We start from the raw sequence: 13,379 nt of genomic DNA on the forward strand, positions 1-13,379 counted from the left end.
TTCGGCGGTTAGTCCTCCTGAAGCGTCTCGGCTCTGATACCACTTGTAGGACCGTTGGGCCGGCTAGAAAGGGGGTTGAATAGCCTAAAAAAAATAAACAGAAAAGACCCTTCTCGAACTTTCAACAGAACACTTGCATAAAGTAAATTAGCAGTAAATAAAAAACAGAAAGAAGAGGCTCACAACTTGACTTGGTTACAACCAAGGAGGTTGTTAATCCAAGGAATGAACGTGCACTAAAATATCTCCTTCAGGCGGAGAAGCCTCTTACAGCAGTGAAAGCACAAAAGACAGAAGCTAAACTAGAACAGAATCGCACAAGTGTTTGGAATGTAAATCTTTGAGTTGATTTGAAGCTTCTGGACCAAGGCTATATTTATAGCATTGGTCGGGGCGCCTGGAAGGGTTACGGGCGCCCTGGGGGGGGGGGATAAATTTTATCCCCCAACGTTCAGATCGAGTTTTGACTCGATCTGGTCAAAATACTGGGTCCGGGTGCCCGGAAGGGTTCCGGGCACCCCGAGCTGCTCCGGGCGCCCCGGACTGTTCCGGGCACCCCAGAGCCCAAAGTCAACCAATGTTGACTTTTTCATCCGGGGACCACTGCTCCGGTTTGGTTCAGCTCGGTCCGGGTCTTCTACTCCGGATCCGCTTGCTTGGGTGATCTCTGCCATCCGGAAAAGGGCTCACCCGAACCCAACTTCCGGTCTTCTCGAGTGTGCTTCCCTCCGGCTTCTCGTCCCTCGGAATTGCCGCGTGTTTCCTTCTCATCCGCCAGCGTACTCATCCATAGTCTTCGTCCCTCGGTCGTCGATCTTCTCGCTAGCTGCGTCTCTTGCTCCCCAAGCAATCTTCCGCTCCGGCTTTCGTCCCTCGGAACCACCACGCGCTTCCTTCTCGTCCGCCGGTGTACTCTTCCGCAGCGCCTCGTCCCTCGGACGCACAACCTGTTGGTGCAATCGACCTAGGTTTTGATGTGTGTGTCAAAGAGTTTAAGTTAGGCTTTCATATGTATTTGATATGTGTTTGAGTCTTGCAGGACTTTGTGGAACACATGTGAACTTGGTGCGGCCAAGTGTGGGAAGCTCATCCAAGGGCTCGGATCGTTGAGTCGGTGAAGGATGGTGTGGAAGACATCCGAGGGACCGCGCGGACGAGGAGCAATGGAGTGGAGCCGAAGGAAGTGGACTTCAAGGCAGCGTGAAGGATGGCACGGAGAGGAGCCGCGGGCTCGGGTGCATCTGAGGGACGAAGGCCGAGGAAGAGGACTTCAAAGGCGACTCCGGAAAGGATGAGAGGAGTGAATGTACTGGGACCAGTCGACTGATCCAGCTTCACAGAATGCACAGAAGCATTCTGTGCTTTTCGACTAAGGGGACCAGTCGACTGGTCCTAAGACCAGTCGACTGGTACATGACCGTTGGCAGAAAACGGGCTCTAAAGAGAGCCGTTGGTGTTGCCTAACGGCTAGCACCAGTCGACTGGTGCATGGACCAGTCGACTGGTGTCAGGGTTTGAGTTGATTGATGATCAACTCTTTCCTCTTATTTAAGGGGAGCTTTGGGGCATTGAAGGGGTTACTGATACTCATTGTAAACCTTCTGATTCTGTGCCCAAAGCTCCCAAGACAATTCTCTTCCTCCTAATTCTAACTCCATCTTGTAAAGAGGAAGAGTGCTCTTGTGAGAGGTTTGCTCCACCGAGAAGGAGAAGCTTTAGCCGGAGATTGCCGGGGACTGATCCACCAAAGGATCAAGGGCTCGTCCACCTCAAGGACACGTCGTGGAGTAGGAGCAAGCAATCTCCGAACCACGTTACATCGAGCGTGTTAGCGTTTGTATTCTCGTTTGTGTTTCTTTGTTTTTAGTTTCTATATTTCCGCTTTCGCAAACTAACGTATTGTAGAGAAGAAATCGATTTGGGGGTGGCCTAGCTATCCAACCCCCTTCAAGCCGACCACCGATCCTCCAACAGGTAGGTATCGGGCGCTTCAGGACTAATCGCCAAGAAGAGCATTTCATCAAATGGCCGGCTCAAACATTCATCCACCCAAATTCGAAGGCGACTTCTCTTGGTGGAAGAAGAGAATGGAGGTATTTTTCAATACCGATTTTGACATATTGCTAATCATGAGAAATGGTTTTGAAGAGCCAAAGGATGAACGCAATGAGACAATCGACATAACAAGATGGACCAAGAAGCAAAGAGAAGAACATGTAGCGAATTCTAAAGCCATACATCATCTACAAAATGTCCTTCCCCAACAAGAACTAACAAGGGTTGGAACCTACTCAAGCGCTAAGGAGTTATGGGAAAAGCTAGTGGAGCTTCATGAAGGGACATCGGAAGCGAAATTGGCAAGAAGAGATCTCCTTCGAACTCAACTCAACAATATCAAGCTTGAGAAAGGAGAAAAGGTATCAATTTTACATTGTAGAATTAAGGAGATTATTAATGGACTAACAAGTGTAGGTGAGACACTTTCAAATCGAGACGTGATTACGAAAGCCCTAAATGCTTTTCCAAGATCCACAACTTGGAGTTCCATTGTAGATACATATTACATATCAAAGGACCTAGAGAAATCCTCTCTAGATGAACTCTTCTCAACAATGGAGCTTCATGAAACAAGAGTTGAGGGATTGGATGGAGAAGCTCATAGATCAAGAGGAGTAGCCCTTGTGGCAAACAAGGGAAAGGGGAAGAAGAAAGCTCTATCTCCACCATCCTCCGACTCCGAAGAATCAAGCGCCTCAATGGATAGTGATCAAGAGGTGTATATGGTAAGGAAAATGAGAAGAGCTTTTAGAAAATTTTCATCTAACAAATCTCATGATAGGAAAAGCTCAAGAAGCAAAAGTAGGACAAGGAAGATAATTTGTTACAATTGCCAAGGAGAAGGACACATAAGAGATGATTGTCCTCTCTTGAAAAAGAAGGAAGGGAAGAAGAAGAAGGAGAAGACAAAAGAAAAGGGGAAGAAGGCTCAAAACCTAAAAGCAACATGGGATGATCCTTCATCATCATCGGAGGAAGAAGAGCATCACATAGTCAATTTTGCTCTCATGGGGATTGATGATGTAGCCTCCACCTCATCCGAACAAGAAGAAGGAAGGAGCTCAAGTGAAGATGAAGAGGGGAGCTCAAGTGAAGGGGGAGGTCAATCATCGGATTCGGACTTCTCGGTAAGTGAGGTACATAATCTTCCTCCTCATATTTTAATTAAAATTATTTCAAGCACAAATGATGACTTGTTCAAGGTAAAAAGGAAAAACAAGTCTTTGAAACATGATATTAGCATGCTTGAAGAGAAATTAGAATCCATGTGCTCTAAGGACTACAATAAGCATGTTCCTTCTTCCTCAAGTTCAAATGTATCATGTTTAGAAGAAGAAAATAGGGAATTAAGGGAAAAGATAGAATATCTTACCAATGCCCTTAGGAAATTTGAAATTAGCTCTAAAACCCTAAATATGATCATTGGGAGCCAAAGGGCAAGTTTTAAGAAAAATGGGATAGGATACAATGAACAAAATAATGAAAAGACCTATCATTGTCTACTTGCTAGGGGGCAATCCAAGACAAAGACCATAGATAGGAAATGGATCCCCAAAGAGCACTTGGTCAACCCAATTAGAAAGAATTTCTATTGGGTGCCAAAATCAATCCTCAAGGGTTAGAGGATTTTATGGCAAGTCAACCATAGAAGTCAATAATTCAAATTTTTCCTATATGGTTGACTTGAGACCTTAAGGGGGAGGACTTAGCCTTGATAGAGATTTATGATCAAGAGGGCTAAGTAGAGGTTACCTTTATCTCACAATGATTTGTATTATTTTCTAACCATGAATGTGAGATATTAGGATGATACAAGTAATTCACTTATGCTTATAGCATTTTGATGAGTTATGAAGTGTATCAATGTTTAGTGATCATAGGCCAACTATGGGGAAAGCAAATGTTTAATTAATGGACATCTTGCCCATAGATCATAGTTGGACATTTCAAATGTTTTGAAAACAATTCTATGATTTATTTACTGTGGTTTAGCTATTTTGAAACATATGATTGCAAAACAAGGTTTCAAATTGATACAAACTTGATTGATTTTTTTTTGTGTTTGAGTTTTTTTATCAAAACTTCAAAAATATGATGAATTTTCATGAAAACATATTTTTCCTTGTTAAAGAACATTATAAGAAATATGTGTTCAAAATTTCATGATTTTTCAAATTTTCTGGAATTTTTTATGGATTTCTGAAGTTGGCTGCCGTAGGCTGAAATTGATGTTCAGTTTGTGCCAGTCGACTGGTGCAGCTACCAGTCGACTGGTACCAGCCTTTCAGCATTCTGTTGGTTTTTAAAATCAAATTTTTGGTTCAAATTTGGTTGGAACTGATACCATAGTATGTGTACGTGTCTGGTACAACATTTTTGATGGTGTCAAAGGGGGAGAATTGGGTAGGTTTAAGTTAGAAATCTACTTGTGTAAAAATCTTTGAAAATTAAGGTTGAGAGCATGTGTTAAGGGGGAGCTTGGGTTTTATGCTTCATGTTTACATATTGCTTCAAAATTTTCAAAGTTGTTATTTATGCCTAACTTAAACATATTGCCACACATCAAAAAGGGGGAGATTGTTGGTGCAATCGACCTAGGTTTTGATGTGTGTGTCAAAGAGTTTAAGTTAGGCTTTCATATGTATTTGATATGTGTTTGAGTCTTGCAGGACTTTGTGGAACACATGTGAACTTGGTGCGGCCAAGTGTGGGAAGCTCATCCAAGGGCTCGGATCGTTGAGTCGGTGAAGGATGGTGTGGAAGACATCCGAGGGACCGCGCGGACGAGGAGCAATGGAGTGGAGCCGAAGGAAGTGGACTGCAAGGCAACGTGAAGGAGGGCACGGAGAGGAGCCGCGGGCTCGGGTGCATCTGAGGGACGAAGGCCGAGGAAGAGGACTTCAAAGGCGACTCGGAAAGGATGAGAGGTGAATGTCTTGGGATCGATCGGTAATGGGACGATCGGTGATCAACTCCTGAATGCAACATTCTGTGCTTTTCGATTAAGGGGACCAGTCGACTGGTCCTAAGACCAGTCGACTGGTACATGACCGTTGGCAGAAAACGGGCTCTAAAGAGAGCCGTTGGTGTTGCCTAACGGCTAGCACCAGTCGACTGGTGCATGGACCAGTCGACTGGTGTCAGGGTTTGAGTTGATTGATGATCAACTCTTTCCTCTTATTTAAGGGGAGCTTTGGGGCATTGAAGGGGTTACTGATACTCATTGTAAACCTTCTGATTCTGTGCCCAAAGCTCCCAAGACAATTCTCTTCCTCCTAATTCTAACTCCATCTTGTAAAGAGGAAGAGTGCTCTTGTGAGAGGTTTGCTCCACCGAGAAGGAGAAGCTTTAGCCGGAGATTGCCGGGGACTGATCCACCAAAGGATCAAGGGCTCGTCCACCTCAAGGACACGTCGTGGAGTAGGAGCAAGCAATCTCCGAACCACGTTACATCGAGCGTGTTAGCGTTTGTATTTTCGTTTGTGTTTCTTTGTTTTTAGTTTCTATATTTCCGCTTTCGCAAACTAACGTATTGTAGAGAAGAAATCGATTTGGGGGTGGCCTAGCTATCCAACCCCCCTTCAAGCCGGCCACCGATCCTCCAACACAACCTGCCGTCCTTCTCGCTAGCTGCGTCTTCCGCTCGAGTACCTGTGCTCCTAAGCTCCTGCACACTTAGACACAAGGTTAAATACACACAGGACCTAACTTAACTTGTTGATCACACCAAAACAACCTTGGGGTTCCAACATACACGTGTCCGGAGCCCATACCCCAGTAAGGGCTTGTCAGTGAGCTTACCTGACCCATACTGCTACAGTCCAAGCATGTCCTCGATGGGACAGCGGAACCCCACGTCGCGTGATTTGGAGTATGACCATATCACGAAGCATGCCAGCTGTCAGAAGATGTCCCTTGTCTTTTTCCCCGAACTCCGGTCGGGCGTCCGACCGGCCCACGGCCGCCTTCCGTCCGACCGGTCACATATGATCGTCCACTTGGGAAATTATTGGTAATGGGTTTTGTGGCGACTGTTAGCAGTATGCTTCATGTCTTCGGCCGAGCGTGCTATCTGCTCGGCCCTACGATCTTGCCCAATGAGCGCCGAGACCCCGACTTCCATAGGGGTGCCTTTTGCCATCGGCTAAACACCGGGCGGCCGCCCGGTCGGTCAGACCCCTTTCTCCGGTCGGCCTAGCTGGTCCGACCTTCTTCGATGGACCGCCCGGCTTTTTGACTTCCACGTGGCGTTGACCCCTTACAACGAGGGTCCCCTGTTCTTATCGCCGGATCAGCCATTATCAAAACTCAGGTTTGATCATCGGATGCTTCCCGCACCAACATCTATATCATGATTATTTGCATCATGCTCATCATTACATTATATGTATGCTGACAATTAAGTCTCCTTCTGTGCTTGAGAGAGTTGTTAGTCATATTCGTTGTCCATTCGACCATTTAAGAGAAGTGATAGCTAGAGTTGAGTTTGGCTTGTCCTATTGTGCCTAGTCGGACATTCTGAGTAGTGGTAGCTGGAGTTGTATAGATAGTGATCCCTCCTTGTTATGTAGCTAGGTAGCTTATCTACATCCTGCTCGTCTCGGTCACATTAATGTAGTGGTGATGCAAGTAGTCGTCACAGTCCTACCCGCTCGACCACATTGATGTAGTGGTAGATGGAGTGGAGTGTAGGAGTGATGTATACATATTCATATGCATATGATACGTGATGCATCTTTTAAAGATATATCTGCATATACTTGTGATATGTTACATTTGATTGAGCTATGATTATTGCATATTATTGTCATGATTCATACATGTTTATTTATCATACATGTATATGTTGTCATATATATTGCCCAAGTATTACGAGCAGATCAGTTGTTAATCTTAGTGATTTACTGATCATTATACTATGTGTATTAGATCAATACTCATATGTGTATTTATTATGTCATATATGATCATGTTCTTATTTCCCTACTAAGACTGTATGCTTTGATCTTCATGTTCTATATTGATCATACACTATTATAGCTATTATCCGCTGAGTCACCTGAACTCACCACCCCTTCTACTATTTTCCTTTTGCCAAGGAGCATGTAAATAATTTATGGAGTCCTTTAGAGATTTTGTCCGCTAGTCCCACGTCAGCTTGGGAGTTTGCCACTTTATTGCTATTGGGTTTACATGCATTTTAGCATTTGGACTTGTTTGTGTAATTATTGGTCTTATGGTATATTTTAGTACATTGGTTATCTTACTTGTTGTGTTTAAGTCATGTCGACACGTAGTTTGTCGTTTTTAGTTTGGATGACCTACCTTATATCTTTCGATGTGTTTTTATTTTAGCGGTGTGGGCTGCTTATTATCCCGAGTGGATATATATATTTCCAGTCTTGTGGGTTGTAGTTATTATACTTGTACAGCCGCGTGACTATGTATCCAGGTTTTATAGGTTGTCATAAGAGAAGAGATGTTGTCTGTTTGTCGGGTAGAGACTCCTTTGGGGCATGATATCTACAACCATGGCGAGGATGAAATGGTGATTAGTGGCAATAGGGATGAGCGGAGATGCAATATCGATTCGATGACTGGAAATGGTGGAGGCGGCTTGAAACTCATATATGGAGAAGGAGGGAAGCCTTTGATCAATGCTCCAGATCTTGATCAATGATGATGATCTATTTTCCTTTAGTTTGGATGGACTAAATCTTTGACGGATAACTCAGATCACTCAAATCTTAGATGAACCGTCAAAATTACTCCAGAGCTTAAACCTTGAGCCTAAATTTGGTCCACTCATGTCTCGGATCATTTGATTCCTAAAAAGTTAATATTCAAATATCATAAATAATTTAATCAAGTTTAAAAATATATATAATTTATAAAATATGATGTAATCATAAATTTGATAATTAAAATATGCATACACTGTCAAAATATATCATGATAAAATAACGGTTATCGACCGTGAGTATTACCTTTTCGCTATCAAGTAATTATCTGTTTTCTTGCAACTTGGGCGGTAAACGGCAGACGGCAGAGTGGCAGCAGGCCGACCCAGGTCCAGTGTCATAGCTGAAGAGGCGTTCAACATTTTGACGCCTTCTGCGCGCCGGGGCAAAATCAAGTGGCGTCATGTTTGCTCATTTTATTAATTAATTTAAAAAGCACGCCATGACGCCACTAGTGCTCTAACCTCAAAGTACAATCGAGATTTTTAGACAATTGAAACAGAGGAGGACATATGTACTTCACTTGATTTGGAGTTGCAATCACTTGCATCTACAAAAGAGGTGAATCTTCCTTTTAATATTCATCAAGTTGCTTCTTTCGTCTTCCATGACGTTAGACATTTGTCTTCCATTTTCTTTTGAAAGAAAAAATTTGTCTGATTGCCTTTTTGTTGTTTCCCGAATTCTCATAATTATTTGGGGGCAAAGTTGTCTGCTAGGCCACAAGAATTATACAAATGCGGATGTTTGTTTATATTATACAAATGCATATGTTTGTATATAAATCAAAACTAATTATACACATATACTTACAAGAACTCATCCAAGCTTATTCTTCGAATATGCCCAAGATGAGGTTAGTCTGATGATTAATTATCTATTGATCTGACAAACACTTGAGTCGATTAGATATTTCTTACTAAAAAGTTGTAGATAATAATTACATGTATAATGAGAAAATATTATAAAATAATATTGTACCTTTATATTATTTAGTAACAATACTATAAAGTACATTATTGATCGATGGCAAAAAATTATCAACAATATTATATTTTAGTGACAGATCAAATTAAAGTTATGATCATAGTTTTAAAATCTTTAACCGCGTGGCCTAAGACACTAACCTTGTGATAAAATTATCAGTAAAATTCTTTGGGTTCAATTTTAATAACAAAATATTTTAATGATTTGGTGGGTTACAACAACTAAGTGGAGAGAATCTGGCAATAAAATTAATCCTTTTAGATATATGTGGACAAAATATTTAACTTGTTCAGTTGTTCTAGATCAAATACAAATTCATGATTCTCGCTCCATCATAATTATTCAATTCTTTATCGCTCGCATTTTAAGTAACAGATTGTTATATGAATTCTTAACCTTTCGTCAGTAACTATCACTAATTCACTGCTCAATCTTCTCACTAATTTACCTACAGTTTGTTCTTGCCAAAACCTAAATCCAATGACTATCTTAATTGCATGCGCTTGTACTCTTTATAGTCCTCTTCTCAGTCAAAGAAGTCTGTCCCCTAGACGAGATCTTGATCTACATCTCTGCTGCTTGACCATTTATTTAATAGAAGAAGAAATCACATCCTCAACAAGTTAACAGGTGCATGCATCTGTTTAGACTAATTTAATTTTCCATTCGTTGACAGGGACTTCAGTGCTCTCCTGAAAGTTCAACAGTGAATCATGGACCATTTTCTTACAGAAAGACAAATACACAATGATAGTGAATGAGGAGGCTTTAGAAATGTCAAGTGGTAGTTGATTCCGCAGTACATAGAAGGCAAAAAGGCTGCATTTGTCTTTAATTTTCTCACAATTAATTTTATACGATGGGGGGCGGCAGCCAAACTAGCCAACCTCACTATCTCAGGGTGCAATTGTTCATCCAGTTGCCCTATTTGTTTGCAGCGAAAACGTTGATTCTCTTCTAACGACAGTCCTTATTACGTTTCATGTGACTCCAAGAATTAATCATCAAACACAAGCATCCAAATTAGATTCGAATGATATTCTAAACCTTGGAAAATATCCAGCGCATAGTACGAGCCGCTAACTTGGATTCTAACTCGGATATGTAAACGAAGCCAAAGATTGGGACAAACTTTAGAAAGGATCGAGACTACAGCAACACTCTACGTATCGAAAACAGTAGGAATCATTCAATCGAACAAGAAATCTGAATCCTCAAAGCTATCGATTACAGGAAGAAGAACAGGCGATGGAGGCTTCCACACAGAAGCGGAGAGCAGCCTTCTCGTCTTCCACCCCAACACTAGCTTGTTCGTGGCCGTCTCCTCCACCTTGTAGCCGCCTTTGAAGAGTCCCAGGAGCAGTTTGGCCTGGCTATGGTTGAAGCAGCTGATGCTTACCTTGCCAAACCCCATGGCAGTCATCCACTCTCCCCAACTTTCTACCTGGCCGCCTTCCTCTTCCTCCGCCCTGTATGCGTGGCCAATTGCTCCGGCGATCCTCGGCCCGAGGATGACCCGCTCCACCACCGCCCTCGCCTGGCCCTGCATTGGAAACTCGGCTTCCAGAGAATCCCAGACCGCCGAGTACCGGCCCAACTCCGCCATGAAGCGCCCAACGAACCCCCTTCCTTGCTCTTGCTCTGCTTCCTCCCCCTCCCCAACCTCCTCCTCCACCAGAGTTACCACCCTCGCTCCCAGATCCACAGACCCCGAGAGGAATGACGCCACCGAACCTGTTGTCCGTCGCCTCGCGGCTGTCGTTGTCGGGTGCAGCACGCAGTTCATCACCAACGCCTCTCCCTTCACCACCTTCACGCCCGCAGCGCGGAACCGCTCGCTGTTGGCCTCGAGCCGGCACTGCGAGAACGAGAAAGGTTGCCCCAGTGACGCAGCGTACGCCGCCAGAAGGCGGCCGGTCTCTTGGGCAGAGCGGCTCCCGCCGCTCCGGATCATGGCGGTAATGCGTAGGTGCGGCGACGACGTGCCGGGTCGCGACGCGAGGGCCTGCATCAGAGATGCCCACTGCACGCCCTCCGCAATTTCGAAGTCGACGACGTGGATGCGCCGATCGCCGGCGGTGGCCTCGAGGATGGCCTGGTTGGCTGTGAAGTGGCCGAACTTTGTGTAGGGGGACATGTCCTGAAGCAGCTGGAACGCTGTCAGCACCTCCATCTTATTGTTATGGTTGTGCTGGCCACCATCGCGGAGCGACGTACGGCCGCCGTCGAGGAGGCCTTGTAAGGCGTCGGTGAAGTGACCCGCCAGGCGTTCGATGCTGGTCCCCTCGCCGCCGCGCCCCAGCAACTCCCTGAGCCGAACCAATATCACGCGGGCCAAGTCCGGACACTTGTGCACGCCGCCGAGGGCCTCCGCCGCCGCTTCCAGTAGGTGGACAAGCCGTAACCCTTTCGCATCGTCGCCGGCGGTGGCTGTGGCGTTGTGTTCTTCCTCCTCTGCCACAGGCGTGCAAGTGCTGGTGTTGGAATTGTAAGAAGGGGACTGGGGCAACGAGAAGTGGCCGGTGGAGGGGTCATAGTCCACATCATCGGCGAACACGATGGACTCCACGAGATCGTGGAAGTCGTCGGCGTCGGCTGAGGCAGAGAAGGGGCCCACGTCGGCGACCGATTGTTCCCAGTTGTTCCAGGCGCAGGCAAAATAGTCGTCCATAGCGGCGGCGGTGGAGAAGTTGCAGCGGGAAAAGTCATTAGCTTCATCCATGGCCACCTCCATGGCTTTTGCTTTCTTTTTGTTCCTCTGTACGAGCTCACTCTCACAATCTGTTATTTATATAGAAACAAAAGTTAGAGAAAAGAGCAAATTATACAATGAACAAATGATGGGAAGAGTATAATTTTAAACTTTTAATTGATAATTTAATTTGCCGGTTAGAGGAGATTACATCACACTAATTAAGATTAAGTTACACTTGATTCCAATGACAGCTTTCTTTTTTGTCTTACTAATTGGAATTTGCAAAACATGTACAGAGTCACTCCCAACATGCTTGGATCTACCCTTTTTGGGGCAATTGGTTGGCTTTTATTTTATTCCACTAGCTCAATTACCATTTAGCAAGAAACTAATTCACCAATTTGTTCAAAAGAAGAAGGGGGAAAAAAAAGCCCAAGGTCTTTAATCTTTTAAAACTCCTTTGTAAACTTCGAAAAAAATCTCTTCTTCAACGGCAATAGAGCCGCAAACCAATAACAACTTTGCTGACCCAAACAAACTAACAACTTGTTCGTATACATTATACATTGTATCTAGTATGCCATCTCATTGTCATCGTTAGGAATGCATCACATCAGAAATTAAATCATTCAACCATTCTATAATACACACCACAAACAACTTTTTTGATGACGAAACCATTGATTGATCTCGAGAGCCACTAAAAAGCTACATACATATGGTGAAATTAAACAAAGGAAGTCAAGAAATAGACACAAAGTCCACTCTTTCTTTCCTTCCCTTCTCCTTTACTTCTTTTCAAGTGGACAAGGAATTAAAGTTGCTAATATATACATATGCACAATGATTAACAAAAATCTATAAAAACTACTGTGCACAAAGTCTTCAACAGATGAAGAGAAAAAGGTCTTAACCTTAATTCTGTCCCGTTTGGTCTGTAGTTGCAGCATACACAAAGATAATCTTTGCCGGTAGAGGGGAAGTCTCTGATTTCTCCGTCTCCATTCTCCATTCTCCATTCTCCAAGACTCTTGTGAGGAAACACACAGATGGACTGGACCCAGACACCAGAACATACTCTAAAACCCTAAACATTTAAGTAATCAGATAGTGATGTATGGAACCAACCACCACCAAGATTATTTTTGTTCTTCTTCTTCTTTGATCTGCTGGAGAATTGAATAAATGGAATGGCATTTCGACCAAAAAGTAATAATAATAATAAAAAAGGGCATGCTTCGTTGGACAAGCATGTTTGCTTGCAGAACCTTAAAGCAAGGAGATTCTGCAGTAACCAAATGAAGTTCTTGATTGATTCTCTTCAATATTTAACAAATGTTATATAGTTTTGAATTATTTAATATTTATTTATCGTTGATGATATTATCTCAATAACGCTCCTCTCTAAATTGGAGTGTACGTATTTGGTCGGTTTTGGCACAAAAATATTAGTGAGTTGATTAGGAAGTAAACTAATGATAATTAATTGAAATCCAATTAATAATATATTTTAGCGTTTGCACGGCATATGCTAGTTAGCATATGCTTAATTGGCTGTTTGTGTGTATGTCATCAATTTAGTTTTGTTATGTATACTGAAGTATAAAATTTGTTATTATTTTTTTTAAAAAAAATGCCGTTAGGCCCACCTAATAATATTAATTATAATTTTGCTTCAGTACATGGTCTTGGACACTATTGTGGGATATGTACATGGAGGGTTACTATACCAATGCTAAAATTAGGATAGTAAATAAGTCATGTCAAATCGAGATTTGAGGTGTTCAAGTTTGTTTAATAAGATAACTGAGCCGAGCCGAGCCGAGTAGAGCTTAAAATGAACTAAGTTTTGAAATGAGTGTTTAAACTTGACTTTGTTTATTTTTTATGAGCTTGAG

General features: G+C 43.2%; 1 protein-coding gene across 1 annotated transcript; it reads right to left on the reverse strand.

Annotated features, from left to right (window-relative positions):
• Positions 1–9,855: 9,855 nt before the first annotated feature.
• LOC122030021 (protein NODULATION SIGNALING PATHWAY 2-like) lies at positions 9,856–11,547 on the reverse strand. Its single transcript, XM_042589173.1, has one exon. The coding sequence runs from the start codon at positions 11,518–11,520 to the stop codon at positions 9,976–9,978; it is 1,545 nt and encodes a 514-aa protein (XP_042445107.1). The 5' UTR covers positions 11,521–11,547; the 3' UTR covers positions 9,856–9,975.
• Between the last annotated feature and the right edge of the window lie 1,832 nt (positions 11,548–13,379).

This window comes from Zingiber officinale, chromosome 10B, assembly GCF_018446385.1.
Source record: "Zingiber officinale cultivar Zhangliang chromosome 10B, Zo_v1.1, whole genome shotgun sequence".
Taxonomy (NCBI): Eukaryota; Viridiplantae; Streptophyta; class Magnoliopsida; order Zingiberales; family Zingiberaceae; genus Zingiber; species Zingiber officinale.

What these genes read in the sequence shown, in the direction of transcription:
- LOC122030021 (XM_042589173.1), bottom strand. Translation starts at nt 11,520, where the DNA reads ATGGAGGTGGCCATGGATGAAGCTAATGACTTTTCCCGCTGCAACTTC.